Consider the following 15,003-nt stretch of genomic DNA (forward strand, 5'->3'; position numbering starts at 1 on the left):
TCCCAGTCTCCCCTGCATCCAGGGGGGCTCTGCCTGCTCCCCCTCTCCAGCCCAGACCCCCTGCTTCCCAGCTGGGCATCTGAGATCACCGGCCCCAAGCCCCGCCTCTGTCCATTGTCTTCTCTGCAGGTAAACAGGGTCGCCTGGGCCTCCTCTCCTCTCAGCCCTCCTCTGGCCCCTCTGGCTGGAACCGGCTGGTTAGGTCACCAGGGTCCTCTCTTCGTAGCCCATTGTCCTCCCACTGGCCAGAACTGGCTGCTCGGGTCAGCAGTCGCTGGGGTATCCATCCTCCAGGCCATCGGCTGGGGTCCCAAGTTCCCTCTCCGGTCCTCTGTAACAACAAACTCCCTCTCCCCTCCCTCGTTAAACCAGTAATCCCCAGGGACACTGAGTCCCACCCCCTCTGCATGCAAACCATGGGAAAAACAAGGAAAACACAAGAAAATCCCCCACTCCGTCACAGTTGTGAAGGCCAAGGCCATAACAGGGTTCAAAAAGGACTAGATACATTCACGGAGGACAGGTCCATCGATGGCTATTAGCCAGGATGGGCAGGGACGGTGTCCCTGGCCTCTGTTTGCCAGAGGCTGGGAATGGGCGACAGGGGATGGATCACTTGATGATTCCCTGTTCTGTTCATCCCCTCTGGGGCACCTGGCGCTGGCCACTGTCGGAGGACAGGATACTGGGATGGATGGACCTTTGGTCTGACCCGGTCTGGCCGCTCTTGTGTTCTCTCTCACGGCCCCGCCACCCCCCAGGACAACTTTGGCTACGACCTGCCGGCGGTGGAGGCCGCCATGAAGAAGCACGAGGCCATCGAGGCGGACGTCTCGTCCTACGAGGAGCGCATCCAGGTGGTGGTGGAGCTGGCGCTGGCCCTGGAGGCCGAGGGTTACTACGACGTGCGGCGCATCAGCGCCCAGAAGGGCAGCATCTTGCGCCAGTGGGGGCTGCTGACCGAGCTGGTGGGCGCCCGGCGGGCCCGCCTGGAGCAGAGCCTGGCCCTGCAGACCATCTTCCAGGAGATGGTTTACATGATCGACTGGATGGAGGAGATGCAGGTGGGCAGGGAGCGGGGGGAGGGGCGTGGGTAGCCTGCTGGCTGCCTGAGGGGGCTGGGCCCGGTTTAAACCAGTGCCCACGACCTGGGGGAGCGAAGGCTCCGGTGTGAACTGGTGCATGAGGCCTGGGGGAAGGGGGAGGGACGGGTTTGGGCTGGTGCCTGTCCCAGTGCCACAGCAGGACAGCTGCGATCTGCAGCTGGCCTCCCCGGCTGTGCCTGGGTTTGGCACCATCTGCTCCATGGGCGCCCGCTTGGCAGGTCTCGGCTTGGGCCAGGGGACCCTGGGGCTTCGCTCTGTCGTGACATGGGGGCCTGGTTCGGAGAGGCGGAGAGAGGCTGTGGGGGCAGAAATGCAGTGCGGGCCGGCAGCACTGGGAACTGCCACTGCCTGCGGGGGGACCTTGGGCACGTCCTTCACCCTCACTGGGCCTCAGTTTCCTCCCAGCGGCGATTACCGTGGCTCCCAGGAAGTGGCTGCCAGGTCCCTGCAGCCCCTGGGCACATGGGAGCTGCGGAGCTGGTACTGGGGGTGGGGGCAGCGCGTGGAGCCACCCTGGCTGTCCATGTGCCATGGGCCTGCAGGGACCTGGCGGCCGCTTCCGGGCGTCGCATGGAGCCAGAGCAGGCAGGGAACCGGCCTTAGCCCCAGAGCCACCAACCGGACTAGTAGCAGCGGTGCCAACTGGAGCCGCCAGGATCCCTTTTCGGCCGGGCGTTCCCATTGAAAACCGGGCACCTGGCAACCCTAACCCCCCCGCCTCCCCTCGCCCGCCGGAGCCCCAAGCCCCCCGCGGCCAGAAGAGCCCAGCCTGAACCTCTCTGAGCCCCGGCCCGCCCGCCCCTGCTGCCCCAAGCCCTGGCCAGCTGACCTGCCCTAGCTGTGCCAGCCAACCCAAGCACCGGCCCACCCGCCCCTAGTCCCAGGCCACTGGCTGGCCTGACCCCAGCCCAAACCCCTGGCTACCAGCCCAAGCACGGGCCTGACGCCCTGGCCACCGGCCAGCCCGAGTTGCCCCTGGCTGCTGGCCGGCCAGAGTCACCCCATCAGGCCCCTGGGAGAGGAGAATCGTGCCGGACCGGTAACTTACTGCAGGTGTTATAATAGGGGCCTTGGGGCCTGAGCCAAGGAGCGGGGCCCCGGGGTACCAGGCGCTGTACGTAACAGAGAGGCAGCCCCTGCCTGGGGTCGCTCGCAGCTGGATCCCAGCCCAGTGGTGACGGCTTCGCCTGCCCTTCGTCCCGCCAGGCCCCGCTGCTGTCGAGGGAGGTGGGGAAGCACCTGCTGGAGGTGGAGGACCTGCTGCAGAAGCACGCCCTGCTGGAGGCCGACGTGGCTGCCCAGAGCGAGCGGGTGCAGGCGCTCAACCAGGCCGCCCTGAAGTTCTGCGAGCTGGCGGGTAAGTGTGGGCTGTGGAGGGGTCTCCCGACCCCTGCGGTGGGGGCCGAGTGTCGGCGGGGCTGGGCCGCGCTTTGCCCGGGTCCGAACAACAGCAACTTATCCCAGCCACTGGTCCCATCGCCAGCGGGGCCCACACCTCAGCTCCTGTAGCCGGCTGAGATATCTCCTAGCCCTCTGCAGAGAACGTGCAGGCCCAGGTGGGCTGTGATGGGGGGGAGAGGGGGGGTGCTGGGAGCCAGGACTCCTGGGTTCTCCAGGTCTGTAGCCAACAGGCCAGGCCGGGAACCGAGTGCACAAGGCACTGTGGGAGAGATTCCCGTGCAAAGCCATGGGCACCCAGCTCCCAACAAGGTCTGGGGTCGGGCAGACAATTTTCAGAACAGACGAGGGCTGTACTGGGGAGGGGAGTGGGGGCTAGTGGTTAGAGCAGGGGGGCTGGGAGCCAGGACTCCTGGGTTCTCTCCCCAGCTCTGGGAGGGAGTGGGGGCTAGTGGTTAGAGCAGGGGGGCTAATGCGGTTCTGGCGGAACCCAACTGAGAGTGCCAACTCAGGACAAATTGCTCAAACAGGGCAGTTACAGCTCAAGGCTGGGGTTTTTTCTACCTCTAAGGCAAACCAAACCAGCCAGACTAGGAGGACTTCGGTCTCACCCCCTGGCTAACCGCAAGTCACACAAGCAATCTCCTTAGACACTCCAGTTTCCCAGTATTCCCACCAGTGCCACTCGTTATGGGGACAAATGGTTATGAAAACCAATACCCCAGTAAAAGAAAAAAGGTTCTCCTGATCCCAAAGGACCAAGCCCCAGACCCAGGTCAATAGACAAATCAGATCTTACCCACAAATCACACTGTTGCCAATCCCTTACAATCTAAAATCTAAAGGTTTATTCATAGAAGGAAAAGGACAGAGATGAGAGTTAGAATCGGTTAAATGGAATCAATTACATACACTAATGGCAAAGTTCTTGGTTCAGGCTTGCAGCAGAGATAGAATAAACTGCAGGTTCAAATCAATTCTCTGGAATACATCCCCCGCTGGGATGGGTCATTCAGTCCTTTGTTCAGAGCTTCAGCTTGTAGCAAAGTCCCTCCAGAGGTATGAAGCAGGATTGAAGACAAGCTGGAAACGAGGCATCAGCCTTTTATAGTCTTTTCCAGGTGTAAGAACACCTCTTTGTTCTTACTGTGGAAAATTACAGCAAAATGGAGTCTGGAGTCACATGGGCCAGTCCCTGCATACTTTGCTGAGTCTGAAGGCATATTTGCCTTCTCTTAATGGGTCCATTGTATAGCTGATGGCCCTTAATGGGCCATCAAGCAGGCTAGGCAGAGCTAACCCCAGCTTGTCTGGGATGTCACCCAGCAGCACAGCATAAGTTTGAAATACAGACAGTATAGAGCCAATATTCGTAACTTCAACTACATCACTTATACACACATATAGACAGCATAATCATAACCAGCAAACCATAACCTTGTCCTAGACACCCAATTTGACCCCCTTTATACAAGATTTGGATGCCACTACAGGACCTTGGTTGCAACAATGATCTATATGGTCCCAGATTATATCAATAACGTCACAGCTGGGAGCCAGGACTCCTGGGTTCTATCCCAGCTCTGGGGGAGGTGTGGGGTCTAGTGGTTAGAGCAGGGGGGCTGGGAGCCAGGACTCCTGGGTTCTATCCCAGCTCTGGGGGAGGTGTGGGGTCTAGTGGTTAGAGCAAGGGGGCTGGGAGCCAGGACTCCTGGGTTCTCTCCCAGCTCTGGGGGAGGTGTGGGGGCTGGTGGATTAGAGCTGGGGGCTGGAGCCAGGACTCTGGCAGTGCAGGTCTTTCCCCCAGCAGCAATCAGCGGCTAAGAGCCGGGCCCAGCGTCTCTCCTGCTCCCCTGCCCCAGGTTACCAGCCCTGCGACCCCCAGATCATCCGCAACCGCGTGACCCACGTGCAGACGTGCCTGGAAGAGCTGTGCCAGCGGGCGGCCCAGCGGCGCACGGAGCTGGAGGCCTCCCGCCACCTGTGGGCCTTCTTCCAGGAGCTGGAGGAGGCCGAGGCCTGGGTGCGGGAGAAGGAGCAGATCCTGGCCTCCAAGCCATGCGGCAAGGACCTGAGCAGTGTGCTGCAGCTGAGCGGGCAGCACAAGGTGATGCTGGGGGAGCTGGGCGGGCGCCGGGCCCTGCTGCACCAGGCCATGAAGAAGGGGGAGCAGCTGGTGGCCACCCAGGGCCCCGGCGCAGCCCGGCTGCAGGAGAAGCTGCGGGAGGTGCGGCAGCGCTGGAAGAAGCTGGAGGAGGTGACGGGGACGCACCAGCAGAAGCTGCAGGAGGCCTTGAGCTTCTACCAGTTCAGCGCCGAGACGGACGACCTGCTGGCCTGGCTGCAGGACACCTACCGCCTGGCCTCCAGCGACGACTTCGGGCACGACGAGTACTCCAGCCAGGCGCTGCTCCGCAAGCACGCCGCCGTGGCGCAGGAGCTGGAGCGGCACCGGGCGCCCGTGCTGGCCCTGCGTGCCCAGCTGGCCCGGCTGGCCCCCCAGCACCACCAGGTGGTGGACGTGCAGATCCGCATCGTGGAGGTGGAGCAGCTCTACGGGGAGGTGGCCGAGGTGGCCGTGCTGCGGCACCAGTGGCTGCAGGACGCCCTGGCCGTGTACCGCATGTTCGGCGAGGTCCGCGCCTGCGAGGGCTGGCTGGACGAGAAGGAGCAGTGGCTCTCCGGGATGCACGTGCCACAGGAGCTGGAGGACGTAGAAGTGGTGCAACACAGGTCTGGCGCCCGCTGTTCTGTTCCCCTCTGGGGGGCTGGGAGCCAGGACGCCTGGGTTCCATTCCCAGCTCTGGGAAGGGAGTAGGGTCTAGTGGCTAGAGCAGGGGGCTGGGAGCCAGGACGCCTGGGTTCCATTCCCAGCTCTGGGAGGAGGGGGGAAGGGTGGGGAGCCAGGACGCCTGGGTTCTGAATGCCCCGTACGATTCTGTTCTATCCACGAGCCCCTGTGCGCCTTGGGCAGGTTTGAGAGCCTGGACCAGGAGATGAACAGCGTGATGGGGCGCATCCTGGACGTGAATGAGACCGTGCAGCAGCTGGTGGAGGGTGGCCACCCCAGCGCGTCCGAGGTGCAGTCCTGTCGGGACCACCTGAACGGCAGGTACCTCCCCCGTGGGGCTGGGGCTGGGGGGAGGCTTCGGAAGCGGGGGCCTCAGGATCAGAGGCGGGGCTGGGTTGGATTCCTGGCTGTCTGGTGCCCTGCGTGTGTCAGGGCCACGTCTGTAATACACGGATAATGGCCCTGTCTGTGCCTGGAGATCGATGGGCTCCTGGCTCGTCCGCTCGGTTCGCTGGGTAACCCCCAGCCCAGTTCCCTGGCCCGGAGATCAAGGAGTCGGTGGGTGGGAGCCAGGAGCAGGCCTAGGGCCCGTGTGGAGACACAGAGACGTGGGCACCCGTCCGCAGGGGAGCCGCCTAGAGCTGGGAGCGCCACATCCACCGCCGAGCCCAGGCAGCTGAGAAGGGGTCTGTCCGTCTGCCTGGGGACAGTGCTGCTTTGCGGGCGTATTGAACGCCCCCAGCCGCTCCTCCTCCCCGGCGCACGGCTGGCTCCGGCTGGCACGGCTCCTTCTCCATGGGACTCGCCGGGGCCGTGCGGCTGGGTCCCAGCAGCGTCGGGAACCGCTCCCCCCCAGAAGTGGGGCCTGCTTTGGGGTTCATGCCAGCAGCGCTAGGTGCGAGAGGAAACGCTGGCAGAACTGCTGCGCTCTCAGGACCGGCGCCTCTGCCGACGGCACAGTTCCGCTTTGGAACGTGCCCTGGAGCTGCTGCTGCCCGGTCTCACTGCAACCCCTGCCCACTTCTGGCTCCAGCGTCTCGTGCTGCACCCGGGCACCTCCACCTTGTGTGTCTGGGAGCTCCAGAGCTCGGTGGTCCAAGAGCCGCCCCGGCCGCGCCTCCGGAACAAGCTGCCATTCCAGAGCCGGAGCCTGTGCCATGCCAGGAGGCCTTTGAACTGCTCTGCAAAGTCTTGTTGCAAGGCACAGCCCTCGGCTGGCAGGAAGGGACCCCGATGCTCCCCCAGCGCAGGCGAGCCAGGCTCCGTGCCTAAGCCAGACCCCCAGCTCCACGGGCCCTGCCAGCATGCGGCTGTCTGCGGGGCCAGTTCCCCAGCGGGGGTCGCTCGGTGTCCCTCCATTGCAGGTGCTGCGGCAGGTGGAAATGACCAATGGGATTAAAGGAAGTTGGTGCACAGGGCAGCAGGGTGGGACCCGAGCATGCCACGGAATCATAGAGCCATAGACTATCCGGGTTGGAAGGGACCTCGGGGTATCTAGTCCAACCCCCTGCTCAAAGCAGGACCAATCCCCAACTAAATCATCCCAGCCAGGGCTTTGTCAAGCCGGGCCTTAAAAACCTCTAAGGAAGGAGATTCCACCACCTCCCTAGGTAACCCATTCCAGTGCCTCACCACCCTCCTGGTGAAAAAGCTCAGGTATTCTCCGTAGGTCAGTCTCCCATCCCCCAATGCAGACTATCCTAGCCACACTCCCCTGTCAGCATTCACAGACCACAGTAAGAACAGTCCCAGTTCGTCACACACCCACACCCACACCACACCCACGCACCCCCCCATACACACACCCACACCCACGCACACCCTCCCCACACACACCCACGCACCCCCCCACACACACATACACACGCAACCCCCCACACATACACATTCACCCCTACACCCCCCCACATACACCCCACACCCCCTGTCCAGGAAACCTAGATCAAGCCCCGGGGACGAGCTGGGCAAACATTCCTCGTTCCCAAACTGGGTTTTACATGAAAATTGGCCTTTTTTAACAAAAAATGTTGTTTTGTCCAGAATTGTCTGTTTCAATGAAAAATGCTCTTGGAAGGTTACCAAAGCAGTCGATTTTTGCCTGTTTTTATCAGCATTTGTTAATTGCCTCCGTACTGGTCACTGTTGCCGGGCATTTGACAATGACGCTGCACTTACCAGCTTCCTGTCTCCGGCCCCACCTCAGCTGCACCCGGCGACCGGCCCATCGTCCTGGGCACTCCGGGGAGGCAGGCAGTGCTCTCACCCTGGCACAGCTGGGAAACTGAGGCACCGCACGACAGCGGCCAGGGCTGCACTACACACTTCCATCGGTGTGACACCCTCACTCGCCCCCCGCCCCCGAGCCAGGCGGTTACGCCGACCGAAGCCTGGGCTGGCCAGCACCGTGTAGCTGGAAGGGCTTCTCCTGCGACACAGCTCCTCTCTCGGGAGGTGGATTAGCTAATCCCCTGGGTCTCCCAGGTCACAGGCGAGAGCTATGCCTTCTCCGAGGGGCTCTGGTCCTGCCCGCCGGGCCTGCATCTCTGCCAGCCCCCAGCAAGCAAAGCCAGTGGGTCAGGCTGGACAGAGTCAGCAGATTGGCTTGCGTATCATGGGCTGTATTGTTTTTAGATGAATTCCTGCTGGGTTTCGTTTGCCGCCTGGTGTTTTAGCCTTTCCCAGCTTTTCTCCCCAGCGGCCGGGGAAGAACCGGCCTTGGCTCTGGCGGGTTTGTTTGGAAGGCGAGCCGAGTGTCTCTGGCTTTCGGGGAAAGGCCTGTGGCCGTGCCCGAGCCGCTGATGGGCTTCTCTCTGTGTCTGGCGAGCCCAGGTGGAACCGGGTGGTGGAGCTGGTGGAGCAGAGGAAGGACCATCTCAGCTCCGTCCTGACGATCCAGAACTACCTCCTGGAGTGCACCGAGATCAAGGCGCAGATCCGGGAGAAGCGCCGCGCCGTGGAGGCCAGCCAGTACAGCAGCGGCGACCTGGGTGGCGTCCTGGCCTTGCAGCGCAAGCTCTCCACCATGGAGGCGGCCCTGGTGGTGCTGGAGCCCAAGCTCCTCGAGCTGCAGCAGGAGGGCGAAGCCTTGGCCACCGCCCACCCGGCCCAGGCGCTGACCGTCCTGTTGCACTTCGAGGAGATCAGCGAGGAGTGGGAGGCCTTGAAGAGGACCCTGCAGGGCTGCGAGGACTCGCTCTCCGTGGCTAGCCGGCTGCAGCAGTTCATCCAGGACCTGGACAACTTCCTGACCTGGCTGGTGAAGACTCAGGCGGCCGTGGCCTCGGAAGAGCTGCCCAGCAACCTGGCGGGGGCGGAGCGGCTGCTGAGCCAGCACGCGGCCCTCAAGGAGGAAATCGACCGCTACGAGGAGGACTACACCAAGATCCAGGCGGCCAGCGACCTGCTGGCCCTGGAGGAAGCCGACGTGCCCTGCCTCTCGCTCCAGCAGTGGCTGCAGAAGCTGGACGTGGGCTGGAACAAGCTGCTGCAGATGTGGGAGAGCCGGCGGGAGGCGCTGGTCCAGGCGCACATCTTCCACCTTTTCCTGAGGGACGTGCAGCAGGCCGAGGCCTGTCTCCGCAACCAGGTAACGGGCGGGGCCGCTCCTCGCACACGGCCGGCTCGGCAGGGTCACCGGGGGCATGCAGGGTTATGGCTAATGCATTGCGAGTGCCAAGCACGACTTTCTAGTTATATCTGTGAGCGATGAATGGCATTTGTTAAGTATCAACGGCTTGTTATTAATTGAGGTGATTGGCCAATTATTGCTAATCCTGCAAGGTCATTAATATTTGGTAATGATTTGTTGCGCATTAATTGCCATTGGCTAAGAATTAATTAGCAGTTATTACCGTTAGCGAAGTTACTTATTGAGCTTTACTAAGTATTTGCTAATTATTCATTGATATCTGATTGGCTCGTTATTACTACAGATCAGTTCTCATGTACTGTCTTTGCTAACTCTTAGTGTCTGTTAAGAATGAATTGCTAATCACTGATTTTTGGTACTTGGCTATTTCTAAATATTAATTGTTAATTTATTGATCTTTGCAGACTGTTTGGTATCTAAGTATTCATTGCTAATAATTAAATGGTATTTGATCATTGTTGCATTTTGACATTATTAACTGCTAATAATTGTTGCCATTTGATAATTATTAATTGGTATATGCTAGATATTGCTCACTATTCCTTAGCGTTTGGTAATTAGCAATACATTTACTAGCAAATTATCAAATACCAATGAGTAATTAATACTTAACAAATACCATTAGCTAGCAAATGGCATTACATAGAGAACAATACTTATCTAAGTGCTCGTTATTCCTAAAGATGAATTGCTAATTCGTTGCTGTTCACTCGTGATCCATTGGTGCTTGGCATCTGGGACGGATGATTCGCTTCCCGGGTTCCCAGATGGGCTCTAAAGCCCAATCACTCGCGCCGGCGCCACTGAGAGGCCGGAAGCCACAGTAGCTGGGTGCGAGCGGATGATTTGTCAGCCGGTTGTTGAGCTGGGACACGGATCATCAAACCGTCCACTTAGTGCATGAAATCAGAGTGTGGTGGGGAGCCCTGTTCCCCCCCGCCCCCCTTCCCTGCCGCAGGACCTTCCGCCCAGCCCCCCGTAGCCAGGATAGCAGGAAATGGAGCCCGTCTCCGGGGGAGGAATGGCTAATCTAGGGGCTCAACATTGTCAGAGCAGCAATGGGCAGCCCAGGGTTTGGGGAGTCAGGGCCAGTCGTGAGGACCCGGTTCAGGAAAGCACGTGCGAGTTTGGTGTGCATTATGGGAGCATCTAGAGGCTACAACCGAGATCAGGGCCCCATCGCGCCGGGCGCTGCCCAGACAGAATGAGAAACATGCATTGTCCTAAAGAGCGCCCCGTCTAAACAGGCCAGGAGTGGGAGGGGAAACTGAGGCCCAGAGAGGGAAAGGACTTGCCCAGGGTCAGCCAGCAGGTCAGTGGCGGAGCTGAGCACGGAACCCAGGTCTCCTGACTCCCCTGAAACAGGTGCACAACTCTGAGCCTGCGAGCAAGTGCCATTGACGGCCGGGGGGCTGCATAAGTGCTTTGTGTGTTCTGCACCCCCCGGCCGTCAGCCGGCCCCGCCCTCCCAGGAGCCGGGGGGAAGGGGAGGCCCTAGCTGAGCCAGTCAGGAGCAGTTGGTAACCGGGCAGATGGTTCCTGGGAGGAAGTCTGCAGGGTGGGTTCCAGCGGAGCTGGCTGCAAGAGGCCAGAGGGATCCCTGCGGAGAGGGAGAGGCTCTTCCGGGGCGGCACTGCAGCCAGGATCGAGGCTCGGGGATTCACGCTGGTCTCTGGGGGTTCCCTGTCTCGGGCCCCCCTGCAGGGCCCAGCACAAGGGGCTTGACCCAAGGCCCACAGGCTTGGAGCCAGGCCCGAGCCCGGGGGGAGCGGCTCTGCTCCTCTGCTCAGCCTGGCAACGTGGGAACTGGCATTTGGCGCAGCCTGCAGGCAACTGACGCCGACGCAGAGCGACGGCTGCCAGGCACCTCCGAGCGCAGCTGCCTGGGAGTGGGGCTGGCAGAGAAGGAAAGAGGGGGAGGGATTTTCTATCCCTGGCTTGCGGAGTGGGTGGGGACTAGTGGTTAGACCAGGGGGCTGGGAGCCAGGACTCCTGGGTTCTCTTCCCAGCTTTAGCCCATGACCTGCTGTGCGACCCCAGGCACCTGGCTTCCCCCTCCGTGCCTCAGTTTCCCCCCACCACAGGGGGCTGGTGGGGGGAGTGCGAGGTTGGGGGGAGGTTTGCAGGCTGCCCGAGGGCTGAGTGTTATCCCCGACCCTCCCGCTCCCCCCCAGGCGTCCACCCTGGCCCACGCAGAGCTGCCCACCACGATGGAGGCGGCGGAGAAGGCCATCAAGAAGCACAAGGATTTCATAACCACCATGGAGCTGAGCGTGCCGAAGACGACGCTGGCCCTGCGGGCCGGGGAGAGCCTGGTGCGCCAGGGCAGCCCGTACAGCGAGCGCGCCCAGGAGGAGATGGCGGCGCTCAGAGACAAGTAGGCCTTGCGCAGCGCCTGGCGCGGTCCCCTTCCCAGCCCGAGCCACCGGGCCGTCCCCTCCAGCCGGGGCCCAGCTTCCCCGGCCGGGGGCTGCTTCTGCGGGATTCCCCCCCACGCCGCTTAGCCCCTGCCCCACACACACACCAGGGCTGGGACTCCAATCCCCCACAGGCTCCCACAAACCCCGTGGGCCCAGTCCCTGAGGGGTTTGGGACCAGAGCCCCTCGAAATCAGTGGGGGTCATGTGCCAAACCCCCCTGGGCCCGAGTCTCTCCGGGCTTTGGTGCCCCCCCGGGCAATGGGCAGAGCAGTGCCGCACGGGCGCAGGGAGGAGACGTCCCTTAGGGGCTGGGAGGCGCCCAGAGGCTGCGGTGATGGGCGTAGAGACGCCCGCGTGGATCCGGGAGCCGGTTCCTGCTTGTGTGGGATGCTGGCGAGATGAAAGGCCCTGGGCTCTGGAGGGCACTAGTTTGGGGAGAGGATGAACTGAAGCCCACAACAGAGCCAGTGAAGTGCTCCTCTCCCCTCCGTATGGCGGGCTGGGTCGGCAGCTGTCACCCCGCGTCTCTGCCGGCCGGGAGCCCCTCCAGCTAATCTGCCACCCTTGAATTGCAGTGACATCGTCAGGATATTTATCCTCGCCCGCCGGCTATTGCCGCCTTTGCGGGGTGGGTTTGTAACGAGTAACGAGGCACTGGGTTAATTGCACCCACCTCGGCCTGGGCATCAGTTGTCTTCCCCGCTCGTTCCCGCCGAGTTCACTGCCCACCTCATGGGCGCCCGAACCCCGGAATCACCTGCCAGGAGAGGCGGTTTGGCCTCATTTGCAAGAATTACGCCCTAAACAAGTAGCTGGTGAGGCTTGTGTCCCTCGGTTCAGGGCCTGCACTGGCTGGATGCGGGGCCCAGTGGGCCGGCGCTGGCTGGGAGTCAGCTCTGACCAAGCATCAGCTGACCAGGGTCGCTCCGTTTGCCCAGCTGGTCAATGGGGTCAGAAGCCCACCCTCTGTCCGGCGCTTGGCGAGCCCAGTGGCAGGCGCTGGGTACGAGCTGGCCCGGTTGGTTTGTCTCTGGGCCGGGTACGGTGGCCCAGCCTGGGCGATTGTGGTCCCGGCTGGCCCGGAAGCTGTGGCTGCGGGAACGACGCGACGCTGGCAGGCGTGGGGCCCAGCGATTCCGTCCCTAAGGCTTTCGATGGGGCTGGGCCGTGTGGAGGCAGCTCGGAGGGTCCCCGGTGCTGCATAGACAGGCCAGAGCCCGTCTCCGCCCGCTCGGATGATTGTGGGGAATTCTCCAGAGTCCTCGCCGGGTGCTTTGCCCCGTTTCTTCCCGCCCTGCAAGAGGGCTGAGCCTGCCAGGGGCTGGGAGCTTCCTTCTTCAGGGCCTCCCATCCCCAGCCGCTCTCCGTTTCCCGAGGGCAGGCGGGGAGCTTGGGTTCGCCCCCCCCCAAAGTGCCTGGAGACAGTGCAGCCGGAGCCGCAGCAGCTCCCGGAGCTCCAAGGAGAGGCCCCGGGACTCGTGGCAAAGCCCGTCCCTGGAGATGTAGGACCATCCCAGGCCCCTCTCGGGACTGCTCCGAGCCCTGCGGAGCTGGTCCTGGATCCCATCGCCTGAGCCACCCTCCCTCCCCAGCCTGGAGCAAACACCCACCCTGGGGTCCTGCTTGGCTTCTTGGCTGTGTCTGGCCGCAGGGCGGTTTCCCCGTTGTCTGTTCAGACTGGGAGCTCTTTGGGGCAGGGACTGTCTCTTGTTCTATCTGGGCAGCGCCCGGCATGACGGGGCCCTAATCTTGGCCGGGGTCTGTGCAGCGCCTGGCGCGACGGGGCCCTGATCTCAGTTGGGGTCTGGGCAGCGCCTGGCGCGACGGGGCCCTGATCTCAGTTGGGGTCTGGGCAGCGCCCGGCCCGACGGGGCCGTGATCTCGGCTGGGGTCTGGGCGGCGCCCGGTGCAATGGGGCCCCGATCTCGGCCGGGGTCTGGGCCTGATCTGTGTCTCTCAATGCTCCCAAAATGCAATGAGAGCCGGGCGCGTTTGGAGCCGGGAGCCGTTTGACGGTCAGGTCTCCTGCTGGGTGTTTCCACCTCTGCTCCCGGGATCGCTCTGCCTGGAAGCGCCGGCAAGGGGCTGAGCCGCGTTAACCACGTGGTTCCGCGGCAGGGAACCGAGCCGGCGCCTTTCGTTTCTGCAGGAGCCACCAGAACTTCCAGCTGGCCCAGGAGTGGATGCAGCAGCTGAACGATCACTTGGATCTGCAGCGTTTCTTGCAGAACTGTCAGGAGGTACGGACGGATCCAGGCCTGGCCCCGTGTGGTGGCTGACGTGACATCTTGCAGCCGCCGGGCCCCCCGCACACGGCTCCCCACCTGCTGCTGGCGGTTCCTGGGGGCCCCTTGGCTTTCCCACGGGCCGGGGTGCGCCCGGGGGTGGGGCGAGCAGGGCTGAGAGACAGACCCGTCGGGATGGCCAGGCACAGCGGCGCTCTGCACCAGTTCCTCGCCGAGCTCCGGGAAGGAGCAGGGAGCGCCCTGGCTCCAGAGGGCCCCGGCACTGGGGGGCCCGGTTTTCGGAGCGGGGGGCTCAGCACTGTTTGAAGTCGGGGGGACGCATGGGGGGAGTTTGACTCCCGGTCTCCAAACCTCTCCCCCCAAGCCGGCTTTGGGCTCCCTCGTCCGGCCAGGGCGCTGCCACCCCGCAGTGCCAGGGGGCCCGGGGAGGAGGCGAATGCAGGGGCCGAGGCTGGTGGGAACGTCAGGGTGGGAACCAGGACAGGGGGCTGGGAATCCCCGTTGGGAAATAGAGTCCAGCCAAGTCTCCCCCCTCCCCCAGCTGTGCCCACAAGCGCCGGTCTCGGGGCACGGACTGAGCCTTCGCGGTGCTGGGCTGGGTACATGGCAGCTCAGCCCTCATCTGTCTCCTCGTGGGGACCAGCGGGATGGCCAATGCCCCGGGCACCGCCAGGCCACGCGGGCTGCAGCTGGGGGGCGCGCCCAGTTCTGTGGGGAGGGGCACCGAGGGGCAGGACACAGAGCTAGCGAGGGGCTGCCCGTGGCAGCCAGGGGGGCATACGTGGGGAGGGAGGACGGCGGCTGCTGTCAGGCAGAAGGGGAGCCCCATGCATCCCAGAGCCGAATTCAGCCCCAGCCGCTGATTATTTCGGTAGCTAAATGAATTCAGGCTCCTGCCTCATTTGCGTGGCAAGCCCTGCCCCCACCCAGCGCCTGCTTCTAATCAGGGCAGCTGGCACGTGTTTCCAGGCAGCGCGGGCGCTATGGCGATGAATTGTGCTGGGGGGCGAGGGACAGGCCCAGCCAATGGCGCTCCGCAATCTGCCCCCTTTCTCCGAGCTGGCACCGATGCGCGCGGGCAGTTCGGGGCCTGAGCCAGCCCTGGGCCCAGCTGGGCATTGACGAGGGGCCGCGGTGCCCCCGACTTTCCTGCTGGGGCCCTTAGCTCAGGGCTGCCCACAGAGCACGTGAGTGTGGGTTGGGATGGAGGCGCATTGGCAGAGCTGGGGGGGCGGGGAGTCCAGGGCGGGGCTAGCAGGGGCTATGGGTCTGGAGTGAGGGGCACTGGCAGAGCTGGGGGGAGACCAGGGCTGGGCTGGCAGGGGCTGCGGGTCGGGAGTGAGGGGCACCGTCAGGGCTGGGTGGGGGGAGCCCAGGGCTGGGCTAGCAGGGG

At 63.0% G+C, this 15,003-nt stretch overlaps 1 protein-coding gene across 1 annotated transcript in view; it reads left to right on the plus strand.

Moving 5' to 3' along the window:
• Positions 1-939: 939 nt before the first annotated feature.
• SPTBN4 (spectrin beta, non-erythrocytic 4) overlaps positions 940-15,003 on the plus strand; it is a gene marked incomplete at its 3' end in the record, with an annotated part of 44,137 nt that continues 30,073 nt past the window's right edge. The window contains 7 exon segments of the mRNA XM_034792184.1: positions 940-1,064; positions 2,313-2,463; positions 4,367-5,237; positions 5,479-5,616; positions 8,125-8,881; positions 11,119-11,321; positions 13,514-13,604. Of these exon segments, the coding sequence (XP_034648075.1) occupies positions 1,029-1,064; positions 2,313-2,463; positions 4,367-5,237; positions 5,479-5,616; positions 8,125-8,881; positions 11,119-11,321; positions 13,514-13,604 (2,247 nt within the window).

The sequence above is a fragment of the Trachemys scripta genome, chromosome 16, assembly GCF_013100865.1.
Source record: "Trachemys scripta elegans isolate TJP31775 chromosome 16, CAS_Tse_1.0, whole genome shotgun sequence".
Classification (NCBI taxonomy): Eukaryota; Metazoa; Chordata; order Testudines; family Emydidae; genus Trachemys; species Trachemys scripta.